Source organism: Vicugna pacos, chromosome 15 (assembly GCF_048564905.1).
Source record: "Vicugna pacos chromosome 15, VicPac4, whole genome shotgun sequence".
Lineage (NCBI taxonomy): Eukaryota > Metazoa > Chordata > Mammalia > Artiodactyla > Camelidae > Vicugna > Vicugna pacos.
This window is the reverse complement of record NC_133001.1, coordinates 44,344,581-44,363,594: the sequence shown is the minus strand read 5'-3', so window position 1 is coordinate 44,363,594 and position 19,014 is coordinate 44,344,581. Positions and strand designations below refer to the sequence as shown.

Sequence of the window (19,014 nt, the reverse complement as noted above, 5' to 3'; positions counted from 1 at the left end):
AGATGAATGAATTAGCTATTTCAAAAAACTGACTTAAATAGGATATCTTACATTATCATTGATGCAATCCTGCGCCCTGAAGTATAGATACACCCCTGCCACTTTAGTCTACCTTCTTTGAATGTTACCCTTGTATTCTAATCGGCAAACTCCCTCTTTAGACATATCTATCTTACCCAACAATAAGTATTTATTCAGCATTTACTGTGTATAAACACTGTGCCAGGCACCTGGAGACAATCTTACCCAACAATAAGTATTTATTCAGCATTTACTGTGTATAAACACTGTGCCAGGCACCTGGAGACAATCTATACTCCAGGCCCCTTCTTCATGGGGCTTATAGTCTAGCAGAGAACATTAAACGTATACAAATAAGAACGCAACACAATTTACGCTAAGATCTATGACTAGCAGAGAATCTTAATATTTCTGTCGTTTTCAACTAAAATGAGTCCTGACTGATAGAAGAGGTGTTCAGAAGGCCTTATGGGAACAGGAACACTTTACAACTGACAGGTTGACAGGAGACTGACAGAGAGGAGGGGAAAGAACATTTCAGGTGGACAGAATGAATGACGGCACTGAGACAGGAAAGTATGATGACACAGGTTCAGTGTGGACAGAGAGTAAAGTGTGGAAAAGAAAATAATAAGAGAGGAGGGAGGGGTGGGCTGAGGCCAGAATAGTGAGTACCTGAAATTCCACCTGTGGGCATACATTGTCCACCCCAAGTCCACTCTTTAGCAGTGTGGCTTCCTGTTAATGTAGCCCTGTCTCCCCAAGCTCAACCCACCCTTGGTTCATCTCCGAAGAAATCCCCACTTCTACCCAATTTCAAGATAGATCCATTTAGAAGGGTTCTGAATTTCTATATAATTTGCAAGCCCAAGGAAACAATAAATGTACTCACTTTGTGACTCCATAGTCAATTCCGATTGTTGCAAGGTATTTAGACACAAATCTTTTCTCACAGTATCGCTTTATAATACAGCTCTAAAAAGGTAAAAATATATGCTTTTAGTAAAAACACTCTAGGAACATATACAAAATAAGCGAATTTCTTCATTATGGTTTCTTCATTCATCACTATGAGAAAGCTTTTTCAGAAGCCAAAACTATAAGATAGTTGAAATGATACTAAAGGTGAAGTTTTTAAAGAAAAATTATTTTTAAATTCTTCCTCTAATACCAAATATGGGTATGTTTTTAGTTTACTTCTCAGTCCTTGTTCTCTTTTCTTTAATTCTTTCATTAATAACACCAAAACATCTGTCTAGCTTGCCCTTCCTCCAAGACCAGAGCCACATCTCCAAATACCTACTATACTAATTTCTACTTAGCTGCCCCACTGTTCCTCAGATTTACCATGTCCAAAACATGAACTAGTGTTATACATAAAAACAGCTCATCCTGATGACATCCTAGTTCTGTTAATAATACCCCCATTTTCCCAATTACAGAGGATTAAAATATTAAAGTCACATTTGATTTGAGTCTTTTAAAATCTTCTTTTGAATGTTTCTTCCATCTTTCACCTCATTTCAATTCCTATTGATACCACTGTGGTTTAGGTCTTCATCATCTACTCCCACACAACTCTAGGAAATTCTTTATTGGTCTTCATGCTTCCTTTCCCTCTCAACTTCAATCAGTACAGCACACCACTAATGTTATTTCACTTTCCTAGCTCAAAAATCTTCAGTGGTTTCTCACTGCCAAGAGTTCAATATCCAAACTCCTTTGTCCTTATTCACATCCCTCCATAAACTGGCCCTAATCTGTCTTCTCTGTCAAAATCCTTCTACACAAAGCCTCCATTTCTGCCAAATTCCCAGGCCTGACTTCCTGATTCTTCTCATGACTTTTCTGTCTACTTGGAATGCGCTTTCTCTTTTCTTTCCAAATCTTACTTATCCTTTAAGGCCCAGCACAAACCTGGAGCACCCAGGTCATAAGAGATGTTGCCTACATCTGAACTCCTCTAGCACTTTTTACATACTACATATGTATATGTACTATATACATAGCATATAACATATTTGCCATCAGTCATACACTGCCTTGTTGTTCTTTTCACATGTGTATATTTACCTTCTCTCTTCAGCTAGACAGTAAACTAATTGAGGGCAAGCACCAGTATTTCACTCCTTTATATCTGAGCAATTCAGTGTCAGTGAGAAACCAATTTAAAATGACTTGTATATTAATAGCAATTCTTAGCACTCATGAAACATAATTTACTGGAAGTGCTGGTAATGAAGCTTATTCTGCTCAAACCCTTTCCTGATGAACCTCAATCTAGTTAAATAGGACAGCTACTTTAAAAAGTACTTAACAAGTCATTGTGAACTGAAGGAAAAACTTCTTTGGAGTGACTACTGCTAGGAGGCTACACTTTTAAAAACAGCTTGAAAGCACTTTGAGAATGTTTTCTCTCACAATATTCTAGAAAAATAAACACAGCCTTTTCTAAATTATTCATAAGATTAAGGGACCTGGAAGTCCTTTAACTCCAGTACACTATTCAAACACTAGTCCTAAGTATTTAAAGAGATACACAATTAATTAACAGTATAAATAACCACTTGCTATAACCAAAGGGTTCCTGGGCCGTAGGATCTTACAAGCTAAGTTAAATAACATAAATATAGAGAGAATTTTTTTGCTTTCTCTACTTTTAAGTAAATAGATTTTTAAGGCATTTTTCTTTTTTAATGCAGTTCCAAGTAAAATCTTAACAACTTTGCATCTTTTTTTCCCTAACAGAATTATTCTAAATTTCATATGAAAGAACAGCTATCTGAGAAGAACTAATCAAAGTATGAAAAACAGGAAAGGGGCAGGGCAGTAGAAAGAGGTGGGAATTTGCGTTGACAGATAATAAAATATAGTCTGAAGCCAATTGAGACAGTATTATACCGACATAAGAATAGACAAGTAGGTCAGTAAAACAGAACAGAGAGCTCAGAAATAGATCACATTATAAAAGGAAATTTAAAAAGTGACTAAGGTGATATTTAAAGTCACTCCACAGTGGGGGTTCGAAATTTTCAGATACTAACTGCTATATATAAAATACATAAGCAACAAGTTTCTACTGTGTTGCACAGGGAACTATATTGAATATCTTGTAGTTACCTATAATGAAAATGAATATGTGTATGTATATGTATGACCGAAACATTATGCTGCATACCAGAAATTGACACAACATTGTACACTGACTATACTTCAATAAAAAAAGAATGCACAAAAGACAAAAAATAAAGTCAATGAGTAAAAATGATTTATTTAGTAACTGGGCCCTTAACTTCCCTATATACAAAAATAAATCACAGATAAATTTATGATTAAGTATTTAAAAATAAAACAATAAAAATTTCAGAGGAAAATGTGCAACATACGTACAACCTTAGGGAAAACTTCTCAACTAGAAAGAAAACCCAGAAACCATAAAAGAAAAGACAAACATAGGGGTTGGGGAATAGCTCAGCAGTAGAGCACATGCTTAGCATACAGGTGGTCCTAGGTTCAATCCCCAGTATCACCATTAAAAAAATTTAAAAATACATTAAGATAAAGATTACAAGATTATTTAAAAAAAAAAAAGACAAATATAGCCAAAGTAATCCTGAAAAAGAACAAAGCTGGAGGTATCACAATCCCTGATTTCAAACTATACTACAAAATGACAGTAATCAAAACAGTATGATATTGGCACAAGAAAAGACACATATATCAAAGGAACAGAATAGAGAGCCCAGAAATAAACCCACACTTGCATGGTCAATTAGTCAACGACAAAGAGGCAAGAACAGCCTCTTCAATGAACAGTGTTGGGGAAATGGGACAACTACATGCGAAAGAATCAACTGGACTACTTTCCCACAGCACATACAAAAATAAACTCAAAATGGATTAGACTTAAATGTAAGCCCAGAAACCATAAAACTCCTAGAAAGAAAAACATAAGCAGTATGCTCTCTGACATCAGTCTTAGTAAAAATTTTTTGGATAAGTCTCCTCAGGCAAGAGAAACAAAAGCAAAGTAAACAAATGGGGCTACATCAAACTAAAAAACTTTTGTACAGAGAAAGAATCTATCAACAAATGAAAAGGCATCCAAATGACTGGGAATAGATATTTGCAAACAATATAAAAGAGTTAATATCTAAAATATACAAAGAACTCAGACAACTCAACATCAAAAAAACAAAATAAAACAACAACCCAATTAAAAAATTGGCAAAGGACCTGAATAGACATTTTTCCAAAGAAGACATACAGATGGCCAACAGGCACATGAAAAAGATGTTCAACATCATAAACCATCAGGGAAATGCAAATCAAAACCATAATGAGATATCATCTTACATTTGCCAGAAGGCTACCACCAAAAAGACAACAAATAACAAGTGTTGGAAAGGATGTGGAGAAAAGGGAACCTCCTGCAATGTTGGTGGAATTGTAAATTTGTGTAGCCACAATGGAAAACCATATGGACGTTTTCCTCCAAAATAAAAATAGAACTGCCATATGATTCAGCCATTTCACTTCTGGATGTTTACCTGAAGAAACAAAAACACTAATGCAAAAAGATACATGCACCCCAGTGTTGACTGCAGTATTATTTATAATGGCCAAGATATGGAAGCAACCTAACTGTCCATCCATAGACGAATGGATAAGGAAGGTGTGGTGTGTGTGTGTGTGTGTGTGTGTGTATATCTATATATACACATCATACATATAGATACACACACACACGCACAATGAAGTGTTACTAAGCTATTTAAAAAAGATGAAATCTTGCCACTTGCAAAAATATGAATAAATCTAAAGTATTATGCTAAGTGAAATAAGACAAAGAAAGATAAATACCATTTGATCTCACTTATATATGGAATCTAAAAAACAAAACAAACAAACAAAACAAAATGAAAACAGATTCATAGATGCAGAGAACACATGGGTGGTTGCCAGAGCGGAGAGGGTGGGTAAATCATATAGGTGAAGGGGATTAAGAGGTACAAACTTTGAGCTATAAAATAAATAAGACACTAGGAAACACTATACAGCATAAGGAATATGATCAATAATATTGTAATAACTTTGCATGGGGACAGATGGGTACTAGACTTGTCCTGGTGATCACTTCATACTGTATGCAAATGTCAAATCATTATGTAATACACCCGGAACTAACATAATATTGTACGTCAACTATATTTCAATAAAAAAGATAGGCACAATTGAGTATATACAAATAATAAAAGCAATTGTAAGGTAAAATATAAAAGCATTAAAAGACAATATACTGGGGCAAATATTTGTAGCTCATATGACAGGCAAAAAGTCAGTAACTCTAATGCCCCCAAACCAGAAAAACAGGTATGAAAGAGACATCACTCAACAGAAAAATGGATAGGGACTATAAACTGGGCAATCCACAGAAAAGAAAATCCAGAAGTCTAACAAGCATTTGAAAAGATGCTCAACTTCATCTGCGGTCAGTGAAATGCAAATTAAAGTAATAATGAAATTACTTCTCACTATTCAGATTAGTAGTAATCAAAAGAATGACAATACTGTGTTGGCAGGGATTTGGGGGGAAAAATACCAGCATATTGTGGGTAGAAACACTCCTTTTTGAAGAGCAATTGGCAATAGCTACTAAAATTTTTAAATGTGCTCTTCAACTCAGCAAGTTCACCCCTAGGAATTTAGTCCATAGAAATTAGAGTACTGGTATTTAAGGATATTTATACATACAGAAATGTACTTAGATCAACACTATTTGTAGTAGGGAAAAAAAGAAACAAGTGAATTCTCATCAATAGAGGGGATAGTTGCATCTCATGGACTATTACACAACCATGAAAAAGAGCGAGTGGAGCTATGTCAGATGGGAGGAATTACATAATCTATGTTTAAAAGAGAAAAAACAAACTCCAGAGAAATATATACAATACTGAATGATGTGGGTGCTTTTGACTGCAAATAAGAAAAATCAACTCAACTGATACAACAGGAAAATATTTAATATAACTGGAAATCTAGAATGAGGGCAATTTTCGGAGTTGGCTGCTATGAAGAGACAACGATAAGAACATCAGGATCAGATCCTAGAGGACGCTGAGAACTAGGTTGGGGCTCTGGGGTAAACTGATGCCAACACAGAAAACTGAATTGGATATAAACAAATACCACAGAGAAATTTCAGCATTCCTCCAAGAAAGGAATAAGCCCTTAGGAATCCCCTTTTTCTTACTGCATCTCCAGAACCTCTAAAACAATGCTGAATCATAAGAGAAAGTAGTATGTATCCTTTTTGTACCAATTTTAAAGGAAATGGCCCTTAGCATTTTACTATTGGTTTAATGATTGCTGTTTGTTACTAATAAATATTATTTTTCATATTTAAGTGGTTTCATTTTGTTCCAATTTCACTTTTAGTGTTTAGTAGGTTGATTATATCAAATATTTTTTACAGTACAGAGAAATATTTTCTCTCATAATCAGTTCATGTAACAAATTATGTTGATTAATTTCTTGATGTTGAACCAAGTTTGCATTCCTGGGATAAATCCTACTTTCTAACAGTGAAATCTTTTTGATATATTGCTGAATTCTATTTGTGGATATTTAGAAATTTTACAACTCTATGTATATGTGAAAATGGTATATACTTTTCTTTTTTGATACTGTATCAAGTTTTGCTATTTAAGTTACCCTGACTTTAAATAAATAAACTGGAGTGCTGTTCATCTTTTCCTTCGCATTGGACTAATTTAAGTAATCAAAATTATGTGTTATTTAAGGCTTAAATTAAGCTTGTTAATGAAACCACCTGATTCTCATACCTTTTTAGATAGTAAATCTTTTCATTGTTTTTCTAATTCCCTATGTGACTGGCTGTTGGGTTTCCTACTTCTTTTTAAGTCAATTTTGGTAATTCACATTTTGCTAGGAAATTCTCCATTTCCTCTGTATTTTGAAATCTGTTCCCATAGAACAGAATGCAATATTCTCTAATCTTTGCTTTAATTTCTTCCAGTATATGATTATGTCTCCTTTTCAGTACTAATCTTGTAATTTTTTGCTTTCTCTATTTTTCTTAAATAAATTTTTAGGCATTTTTTTCTTTTTCATTAATTTTCCCAGGGAATTCTCTCTTTCTTTTGGTCTATTTTGTGTCCTTTTTTCTATTGTCTCAAGTATTAAGTTCCTTCACTTTTTAAAACTGAGATATACCATACCATAATATTCACACTTTTAAGGCATATAATTCAGTAGTTCCAAGCATATTCACAAAGTTGTACAACTATTAAATTCCTTTAGTTTTTATCTCTCTTTTTTGGAAATGAAAAAAATAATACATTTTCCTTTCACTATAGCTTTAAATTTGCCCTGAAGCTATTTGGCATGGATTCTCTCCTTTTCACAGCTTTTTAGTTATTTTGCATTTGCTTTGATTTACTCTTTGATCCAAGGATTATTTACTAGGGCATACCTTAGTTTTTAACTTAAGATTGTTTATCTGTATATCTTCCTATATTTTCCAAATTCTTTAAAAATGCATATGTAGCACTTTCATAACTAAGGCAAATTTTTTTAAATTACATTTAAATCTTTTATCTTCTAAAATTTATTTTTGAGAAAGGAATTCAATAGGAGTCCACTTCATTCTCAAATAGTAAATAGTTGTTGCAAAAGCACTTATTAAATGGCCTTTACTTTCCCACAGTTTTACTGTATTTGTTGTAAACTGAATTTCCTTATATGTTTGAGTTTATTTCTTAACTCCATTCTGTTCCACTGATGTCTCTCTATTTCCTTTCCAGTATCAATAGGAAAAGCTTGATAACTTTCAAAGATGTTTTAACGTCTGGTAGTGTTAGTCTCCTCTCATTTCTTTTTCACAATTTTCTTGGCTAGTCTCACATTTAATTTTTCACAAGGACTTTAATACCTTTTATTATGTTTTGAAGAAAAAAATCCTATTGGTATTTTAACTGGAATTGAATTACATTTGTAGATAATTTAAAGAATTGACATCTCTAAAATATTGAGTGATCTTAATTAAGGGGAAAGTATATCTTTCCATTTGTCTAAGTAATTTGCAGTCCCTTTGTAAGTTTGAAATGTTTCTTCAAATAGGTCCTAGGTCCTACCTATTTCTTCTTAAGTTTTAATTTGAGCACTTTATTTTGGGTGTTATTTAAATTCTACACAATTACAATTTGATACGGTAAAGCTATGAATTTTGTATATTAATTTTGTCTTTTATTGTTTCCAACAGCTTTTTAGTTAATTCTCTTTGGCTTTCCAGATAAACAACCGTAACATTAACAAATAATGATAATTTTGCTTTCTCCTTTGCAGTGTTTCCTAAGTTCTTTCTTTCCCATCTAACTGCATTGGTTAATCAATCTAGAACCATAATATATAAATGTTGTGACACTGGGCATTTTAAACTATTTCTAATGTTGTACCATTAAGCACAGTAAAGCTTTAAAAGTGAGCATGCTCACTTAGCCAGTTTAGTACATAACCTTCTAAAGGCTTTATTCTTTTCTTTTCAATGCCTGGCACATAGTTGACACTCAGTAAATGTTGACTTTCAGCTATGTTAATACTTACATACATACACACAGACACATAAATAGTACAAGATAATACTACACGGAAAAATAAAAGACACTAATAAATATTTACTGAGCATCAACTATGTGCAAGAACTGGCCTAAACTCCCATTAACAGCTCTTCTGTAGAGCTCACTTGTAATTGGTTTTGGCAGCATATAATGATGGGAAAGAGCGCTGCAACGGGAATGTGAAGACCCAGGTTCCAGTACTGGTTCAGTCACTGATTCGGTGACCTTGGGAGGTTCTTAACCAACAGCTTTCACTTACCCTGAAGGAGAGACAATTTGGGTGAAGAGGAGACAGTCTAAAAACTCATGTGGAGAAAGATCTCCGTTCACCCCTTACCCTCCCTCCCCCATACTATGGGAGAGCTTTAGCTGATAGCCATAGAAACACCATAGAAAAAGGCAGTGCAACTAAGACTTCTTTGAGATAATGGATGTGGTAACACTACCAGAAATAAAAACAAAACAAAATAACGCAGGTTCCTTGATTCCCACTGCACCTCCCCTGTGAAACACCTCAGCATGTTATGCTCTCTTACAAATGAAATGTAGATTCTGGGCTCCATGTCGGCAGAGTAACACCTTATAAACCCCATCCTCACATGCACCCCCGGGAGTTCCCTTCTGCTCTGAAGCCCTCCTGGGGGTAACTAAACTTTTATTCTCCACTTCTAAATGCTGGACAGGTCACCCAGAACGCAGAAACGATACCCATGCAGGAGAACTGACATAAGGACCTAGGCCTCCTTACTCTCTTTGGGATACATTCAAGGGGTTAGAGGGCACACAAGACACCTTCTTAGCTGTAGGAGGAGGGCAACGCAAAGGTCAAAAAGGTCAGGAGAGTTTTCCTCGCGGAGCCGCACTGCCCAGGAGGGGACCCAGGCCTGCTAGGGGCGGGGAGGGGGCTGGGCCCCAGGCTGTTGAGTGGCCGCCCTTCCAGCCAATCGGCACGTCGCCCTGCCGCGCTGAGGTCCCGCCTCTCGCAGCACGGTACTCACTTTTCCCACTTCGGCGTTGCCCATGGAGATGACTTTGATGCGCAGGGACTTGCCAGGTTCCTTCCGCTTCGGCATGTTGGCCTCCATTGCCCTCGCTCTCTCGGGGCCTCCCGCCTCGGTCTCTCCCTGTTCACCACGCCGGCCCGTCCCTCACGCTTCCTCGTCCAATGGCGGAACCGCTGTTCTTGCCTCCGCCCCGGCCCGGCGGCTCGCCATCCCCGCCGCTACCTGGCAGCGAGCGCGGACGGTTCGGAGCGCAGGGAACTGGGGGAGGGAGAAGAGAGTCTCGCGATGCTAGAAACGGGCGGCGTGACGTCATCGGCAGGCCCCAGGGATGCGACTATGGTTACCTGTACCTTGGGGTTGCGCGGACTGCTCGGGCTGCGTCCTTTGACAGCAAGGTGGCGTCGAGGGGGCCCGAGTTTACTCTTCGTGGAGAGCGAGGCCTTGTGTTCAGGGGCGTCAGGACATAGATATTGTTAGATTAACAGCCGAGTGGTAGAAATTCATTGGCTATTCAGGGCAGATCCACGGTCTGGAAGTGGCTGGAATTTTGGCCTAGTTAAAGGCCTAGCGGCGCTGAAAATTCCAAGTAGACCGTGGTCAGTTTGGGAGCACTCTTTGTGGATTCTTCAGTCCGTATGGACCCGTCCACTAACCACCCCCTTCCAATATTATGTTTCCCTTTAGGTTCCCTGAGAGGCAGGGTCAGGAGCCAGGGAAGTGGGGAATTAGGCAAGATCTGAATCTTGTTCCTATCATTAACGAAAAAAAAAAAGTTGTCCTTTTGAGTCAAGATAAGTTTTAGTTTAGTCCTTGATCTTTTATTACGTAGTTCTAATTTTCAGGAGGAAAGCTCAGACTAAATGTTTCTTACACTCTTCTGGTTCTGTCAAGTAGTGTGTGATCGGTAGCTGTGAGCTCCTTCACTTTCCCTGCTACTCATCCGAACTTAACCCCATCTTCTGTTGTCACCTTTCCTTTAGCTGATAATATGACAGTATAATAATAATGAATTCTAGGATAACCACTTTTCTGTTTTCATCCCAAGCGATGGGAAGAAAAGCATCTGCTAGGGAGAAAAATCAATCCGAGAGAAAATAACTTTTTGAGTCAATATTTTTAGTTTCAGAAACTAAATAGAACTTGACAAATGATTATTTAGTGCCCCGAAAAAGAACGGCTGCCAATTTCCTAGTAAATTTCAAGGACGAAGGTAGCATTGATTCTGTTCTCACATAGCTTTAAACATCTTAAAAGGAATACATTGCAGGAAGATAGTGAATAAAGGCTCCAAATTTTGTATTAGTTATTTAAATTAGATTTTCAAGCTTTTTAATTTTAAAACCTTAAATGCTGTTTTTAAAAAAAGCTTACTTCGGAGTGTTTTCATAATCAACAGGTAATATAACTTAGTCAGTAAAGCTCTTAAAATTCTTTACAAAGATGAAATATAAGTCCTGGTCAGAATTTTGATAATTTAAAGCATAAAAGAATTGGATTTATACTGATTTTCCAGATGCTGAGCTCTCAGTATGATTTGATAAATCAATAGACATCTGTTTCTTTGATAGTTCACCTTTGACCCTGTAATTGAACTGGTGTTGTGGAAGAATAATTGCAAAATGTCAACTCTTCTAAAGATCAGTTAGGTATAATACTATTGAGCATAAGAGCAGTAAAACATGCTGGAGATGAAAATTTCTTACCATTTTTTCATATTGATGTTTTCAAGGTTTGAATATGTATAGCCATATTGTTTATTAGGTGTGTTAAATTAGTTTGAAATTGAAAAAGCAAGAAAGTTAGTTAGCTTTCTTTCCTAGCCTAAGATAAAAAGAAGAAAGAGAAACATGAAATAGCTGTGTATGGAGCTGGAGGATATGGTATAGGGGTTAGGAGCATGAGCTCTGGAGTCAGCCCTCTTCTACATTATGTTGCCATGACATGGCCATATGGTGGTGGTAAGGTTTACAGGACATAATGCACATGAATTACATGGTAATCCCCAATAAACAGCAGCTATATGATTTCATTTACTCATGTTTTGTAGTTTTACATATTAAGAAAGATTCTACATATCCTTTAAAATAAATTGTGAAATATGTTGGACTTACTTAAAGGTGTAACGAATAATGTAATGAATATCTGTGTATCCATCACCTACCTTAAGAAATAAAATATCCCTGATATTGTAATTTTCCCCAAATGTACATCCCTCTTTCAGCTCTACAAAACATTGCAACTGTATGAATTGGTGCTTTTAATTTCCAGACATTTACAAATTGTTTCACTACATATATATATACACCTTGAAATGTAGTATTATATTGCATCTTTCAGAAATCTTTATTTTGAAATAATTTCAAAAATTTCAAGAATAGTAGGGGGAAGATGTTGTATACCTTTTATCCAGACTCATTGTTAACATTTTTTACATACACAAATGTACACACTTTCCTTTTTCTGAATCATTTGAGAGTAGTTTGCAGACATCTTTCTTTATCCATAAGTACTTCAACATACACTTCCTAAGAACAAGGACTTTCTCTTACATAGCAACAGTATATTTATCAAAATGAGGAAAAGTACCATTGATACACTATTATCTAATCCCGTGGTTCTCAAGCTGTGCACGAGGTGCCCCATATTTGTGCGATATTTTACATTCTAAATTCTCAAGGCAAGCAAAACTATTCAAAACTACTTACTCGAGGTTATTTACTATTTGAACAATAGATGGCGCCATATTACTTGGATATGTCATATATAGAAAGCTGGGTTTTTTCCGTGTTTGTGATAAAAAGTACAGGGCAAAAATCAGTGTAGAACAGGAAATGAGGGTGGTCTTGTCCAATCTGATTCCACGGTTTGAGAAGTTATGCAGTGCACAACAGCTGTATAAATCCCATTAGTAAGTAATTGTGGTTATTTAAGAATGAAATAAAAATAACATTTTTTCTTTCAATTTATGTATATTATTTTTTTCAAATGGCAACTAAATTGCTCGGGCATAAATATTTAATAATTTGTTTGGAACTAGATTTGTTTTTGGCCAAGGAACACCATGAAAAAATTATTGATACACTAAGGGCACCTTGAACCAAGAACATTTGGGAAACTTTGAACTAATTCACAATCCTTATTCACATTTCACCATTTATTCCAGTAGTATTCTCTATAACTATGTTCTTTACCCCTGGTCTGGAGTCTAATCCAGCATCATTTAGTTGTCATATACCTTCAGCGTTCTTTTATCTGAAATTATTTTTAGAATATCCCTCAATTTGTGTTTGGTGGATTCCTATGAATAGATTCAGTTATGTTTAGTTGAAATACCACAGGAAAGACATTATGTCCTCTTAAGGGCATTATCAGAAGATTGGTGTTGTAAATATATTCCATTTATTAATGATATAAACTTTAGTTGGTTGAGGTATAAGGTAGTGTTCACTAAGTTAATTCACAGTTAAGTGATGTTTTCGCTTTGTAATAAGTAATTTGTAAGGGGATACTTTGAGATTATATAACTGTCCTTTCTTCATTGAACTTTCATCCACGAAGTTTTAAGAATACAATGATGACTCATGGCTGAAGAGATATTACTATGATGTGTGCAAAATGATAATTTTCAAACTTCATCTTTTCTCCTACATTTATTAATAGTCTACCATAAGTGAGAGCTTTCCTTTCTCATTCATTAATTTATTAATTTATAACAGAATGGACTCATTTATTCTTATTTTACTCCATGAATATTCTACTACTACTATTATTTATTTTGAAGCTGGCTGTTATATCACTTTGTTATGTTACCCCCCCGTTTTTGTTTTGTTTTGTTTTTTTAGCACTCGCCTGCTTTCCAGCACAACAATGAGCCCAGGTTTCCTAGGTCCTTTTAGTAGAGAATCGTATTTAGAAACCAAGATCTGGGTGCTGCAGGTGTTCTTGCTACTGGAGTGTCTTTACTCTGGGCTGTTTCAGTTGATTAAGCAAAAAACAAAACCAAAAACATATGCATACATACATGCATCTATGCATAATATATGGACAATAAATCCATATGTTAAAATCTAGTTCATATTGATATCCCCAATCCATTTTAGCACAGCAGGATTCATTTTAGTCTGCCCCCTTTCATAGTTATTACTCCCTTCTTTAACAGTAAGAAACCTGGCTCTCATCCTCAGTATATTTATTCATTTGCTCAATCTTAAAATACAGAGGAAGCAGTTTCAGAACTGTTAACCCCTACTATGTCAAAAAACAGAAACTCTTTGAACTAGAGTTCAATATTTGTTTATAGCTATTTTTGTCTTAAACTGACAAATATAGTTTGTCATATAGTTTCACAGAGTATTAAGTGTTATGTTCAAAAGTTAATTGAGTTAATTTTTTTATTGTCCTCTTTGGTTCTGTTATGGTTTTCATTTAAAATACAATTAAGTTCATTTGTTTATGTTTGTACTTTATTTTAGTTTTCCCCCCTTCATTACCATTGACTTTATTAATTTTTTGAATATGTAAAACATTAATGTAGTTTCAAAAGTAACATGATACAAATTGGTATACTCGTGTCACTTCCACTCCCTATCTCAATCCTCTATCAACTTCTCTCCTAGCTCCTGTGGGCAGCCAATCATATTAGATTCTTGTTTATTCCTTCTTGTGTTGCTTTTTATAAAAAGTAAGCAGTTATATATATATTTTTTCATATTTCTCCTTCTTTATTACACATAAGGTAACTCTCTATGTGTGTTCTTTTGAACTTTGCTTTTTTTACTTAACAGTATATCCTGGAAAGCACCCCATTTTAGCTCACAAAGATCATACTCATTTTTTTTTAACAGCTACATAGTTCAGTACTCCATTGTGTGGCTATGCCATGTTTTTCCAATCAATATATTTATGAGCATTTATGTATTTTCATATTGTTGTCAGTGTGTCTTCAGGATAAATTTCTTAAAAAGTGGAGTTACTGGGTCAAAGGTAACACGTTTACTTTTGTTGTATTTTGCCAAATTCTGTAAGGTAAAATTTTGAGAATTTTTGCATCCATGTCCTTAAGTAATACTGGAATTAAGTAATATTCTTAAGTAACATAACAATAAATTAATTAATTTTGTGAGGACTTTACCTGGTTTAAATTTTAATTTTATACTTGCTTCATTAAAAAAGTTTGGAGGCTTTGTTTCATCTTATGTACTCTGGAATAATTTATGTGACAAAATTCATGCATTATGACAGTAGAGAGAATCACACAACATGCTAATGCCTCATTTCCCAGCTTCAGCAACATTACCCTGTGGCCAGCCTCGTTTCATCTATACCCACCTCCTTCTCCAGATTATTTTGAGGCAAACATCAGTAACAATACTCATCTTATGTATCTTTAGAAGGTAAAGCTCTTAATTACAAACATATCCACAATACCAGGGCATACCAGGCCGAATTCCAGGCCGGCCTCCAAGTGGCCCCTGGTGTCCACATACCTTCTCCCAGTTAATTAAACACTAATCTGGGTGTTGCCATGAAGGGATTTTGCAGATGGAATTAAGGTCCCAAATCAGTTGTTTTTAGGATAGCGAGATTATCCTTTCTGGGCCAGACCTAGGTTTCCTAAGGGAAGTTCTTAATGGGACAGGCCTTTTTCTGGTAAGAGATATTCAACAAGTGAGAGGGATTCAATGTGAGTGAGGTTCTCCATCGATGGCTTTGAAGATGGAGTGAGCCACATAGCAAGAACCTAAGTGTGTGCTCTCGGAGCTGGAGTGACCCCCAGCCAACAGCCAGCAAGAAAATGGTCACCTCAGTCCTACAACCTAAAGTAAATGATTCTGCCAAAAACCTGCATAAGCTTGGAAGGAACTCCTGAGCTGCAGATGAGAACACAGCAGCCTTGTGAGATTTCTGACTCAGAGAACCAGCTACTTAGTGCCAGGACTTCTGATCTACAGAACTATGAGATGGTAAATGTCTGTTGTTTGAAGCTGTTAAGTTTGCAATAATTTCTTTCAGAGCAATGGAAAACTAATACACACAACTGAAAAGTTTTTGTCTACAGATTCAATTTCTTAAGAAGCTCTGTTTCCAGTTTGGCAGTGAAAGTCCATACAGACCAAGTCTCCCACTGAAAACTACAAACTCTGAAACTACCCGGGGATTCTGAACAGTAATATTAATCAGGCAGAGGACAGAGGGGAGTTAAAAAAACACTCAGAGAAGTGACTGGCATGGGATGAGTTTCTCCTGAGCAATACAAGGACCTTGGAACATCCTGATTGATTAGCCTTTCCGTCTTATGTATTAATCTACACGTTTTTAGCTCTGAGTGTGCACTATACCCTATCAAAGGATACGGTTATTATGCAACTATATAGACATCTACACACTCATCCTACTTCATCCCAACAACTGTGTGGCTGAAACAATATTCCCCATCCCATATGGGGAGAATATACATAAAATTTACTATTTTAATCATTTTTGAGTGTACAGTTCAGTGGTGTTAAGTACATTCACATTGTTGCACAACTTGTTACTACCATCCATCTCCAGAACTTTTTCATGTTCCCAAACTGAAATTCTGTACCCATTAAACACTAATTTCCCCTCCTCCCTCCCTCTATCTCCTGGCAACCACAATTCTACTTCTGTCTCTTTGAGTCTGAATACTCTTGGCACCTCGTGTGAGTAGAATCACAGAGTATTTGTCCTTTTACAATAGGCTTATTTCACTCAGCATAGTGTCTTCAAGTTTCCCATATGATAGCCTTATAATGGGACTGACACTTCTCCCCTTGAGAGGATGTGGTGGTGGTGGGGGGTCATGTCTTCTCTCCCTTGAATCTAGGTGGCCTTATGACCACGGTGTAATTGATGTTAGGACACTTTCAAAAACAGGTAATGCAAAGCAATGCAATTTCCTTCTAGTTCTCTTGGAAGGCTCACTCTTTGGAATGCAGACATCAAAGTGTGAAAAAGTCCCAGCAGTTCATGGGGAGGCCCACATAGAGAGGAACTGAGGCCCTCCACCCCCATCCACAACCACAGCTGAGCTCCCACATGACTGCTAGCACCAACTTGCCAGCCATGGGACTGAGACATCTTGAAAGTGCCAAACCAGGGAAACAAGGATGCCAACAAGAAGTGGGATATAGCAGTAAGGAGTATGTGGCAAGTGATACTCAGTAATATAGCGACAGTAGAAAATTGCCATTAACACCCCCCTCCAAGGAATTTGAATTCAGAGCAAGGTGCCAATTCCTTGGGAGACATCCTAGGGTACCAGCTGAACTACTGAAAGAGCTCTATTGCCATCTTCCCCCTATTCTTTGAATGCCAGGTTCATTTGAACCTCATGGACTTTGTACTTAGTTTCCCTCTGCCTCAAAAGCTCTTTCTCAGATCTCCAGGTGCTCTGGCCATACTGATCTGGTTACCCAGGGAGGAGAGATTTCAGCACAAGTCAACATTTCTATTTGCACATCCAGTTGCTGTTAATGACATCCAATAGCCTAATAACATGGTCAAGAAAGAAAGAAGGAAGGAAAGAAGGAAGGAAGGAAGGAAGGAAAGAAAGAAAGAAAGAAAGAAGGAAAGAAAGAAAGAAAGAAAGAAAGAAAGAAAGAAAGAAAGAAAGAAAGAAAGAAAGAAAGAAAGAAAGAAAGAAAGAAAGAAAAGGAAATAAAAGAAGGAAAGAAAGAAAGAAAGAAAATGACAAGAAGTAGAATGAAAGAAAGAAGGAAATCTCTAGTGCTATGCCATGAGACTCTGCTTTTTGAGCCAGCTTTCATTACTATTTCAGGTAAAGATACAGCAGGGATGTTGACTAAAGTTGTGGATAACCATAAAAAGGTAGGAACCATGCTGAGTACGATGGACAACTGAAAGAAGGTTTAAAGTGAGCAGTCTTCTGCTGATTAGTCATACCTATTAGCAGCTTAATGCAACTTTAACATTTTGCAGTTAAAGTCCATCAAAATTACACATCTTCACATTTCTACAAGGCTGAATTGCTTTCTCATAGAGTATGTACATGTTCAGTTTTGGTTAGTGCTACCAGTTTTCCAAAGTGGCTTTATCAATTTACACTCCCATCAACAGTGAATGAAAATTCCAGCTGTTCCGGATTCTCACTGGTCCTCAACTTTGTCAGTCTTCTCATTCTAGCCTTCCTTACAGGTTTGTAGTAGTATCTAATGGTAGTTTTAATTTTTCTACCCCTGATGACTAATGAGATTGGGTGCCTTTTCATATGTTTCTAGGCCATTTTCTCTTACATAAAGTACCTGTTCAATTATCTTGTCCAGTGTTTTATTGAGTTGTTTATTTTTTCTTTCTGATTTATAAGAATCCTTTATATATTCTAGATATATATCCTTTATCCAATATATACACCTTGCATGAGAATATTTATAGCAGTACTCTTAGTAATAGTCAAAAACTGGAAACAACTCATTTGCTCAACAGTGGCAGAATGGATAGTGTGGAATATTCTTACAATGGAATACTATATTTTTGCTATACAATACTGTTCTACAGCTATGACTCCCATACAGATAATGGTGAATTAAAGAAGCTAGACACAAAAGAGTATGTACTGGATGATTCCAATTACACTAAGTTCAAGAACAGAAAAATTAATCAGTGGCATTAGGAGTCAGGATTCTGGTTGTCTTTGGGCTTAGTGAATGAAAAGGGGTGTGAAGAGGGTTTCTGGGTGCTGGTCACCATCTACATCCTGATCTGGGTGGTGGTGACAAAGGTGTGTTTATGTTGTGTAAGTTCACTAAGCTACCCACTAATGATTTGTGTATTTTTCTGTAGTCTGTTACACTTCCGTACAAATGTTTATAAAAACAATTCTTACCTAATTTTCACAAGGGCCTAAGCGCTAATAAAGCAGACTTGGCCAAATGTTTCCCTCTGCTCGGAGTTTCTCATGCTGTTCCTATGATGGATCTTGGTGTCCATGGAAACCAGCCAGAGAACACATGGTTGGAAGGCAAGGAAGATGGGATTGAAGCTGGGGAAGCAGTGCATGTGATAAAGGAATAGACACTCGGCAGGCACCTTTTTCCCCCTGGACTTTCAGATCCCACTGAAGTCAGTCAGTTCCCTGCTAATGCAACAGTCCCCACCTGTGACAACTGTGACAATTGCTTGTCATAACTTAGTGAAATGTGAATGATAGTGAATGTTCAAGAGTCTCTGCTCCAGAGCATAATCACGTTACTTACAGCAGAGTTCTTCAGATCCTTGCTCAGAGCTTATTAATTCTTATTTTAAACATCGTCATATCCCCTTATTTTCTGATTTTCTGGGTCCACAAAAAGACATAGAAGTGGGTACGT

The 19,014-nt window shown here is 36.4% G+C and overlaps 1 protein-coding gene across 2 annotated transcripts in view; it reads right to left on the bottom strand.

The window, feature by feature from the left end:
- Window positions 1-18,593, bottom strand: part of DNAJC27 (DnaJ heat shock protein family (Hsp40) member C27) — a 42,264-nt gene extending 23,671 nt beyond the window's left edge. For both annotated transcript variants that reach the window (XM_072938103.1, XM_072938105.1), the window contains exons 1-4: window positions 18,531-18,593; window positions 10,015-10,237; window positions 9,659-9,922; window positions 914-996 (exon numbers count right to left, since the gene is read on the bottom strand). In XM_072938103.1, the coding sequence (XP_072794204.1) occupies window positions 914-996; window positions 9,659-9,745 (170 nt within the window). In that variant the 5' untranslated portion in view covers window positions 9,746-9,922; window positions 10,015-10,237; window positions 18,531-18,593. The remainder of the gene's footprint in view (window positions 1-913; window positions 997-9,658; window positions 9,923-10,014; window positions 10,238-18,530) is intronic.
- Window positions 18,594-19,014: the final 421 nt, after the last annotated feature.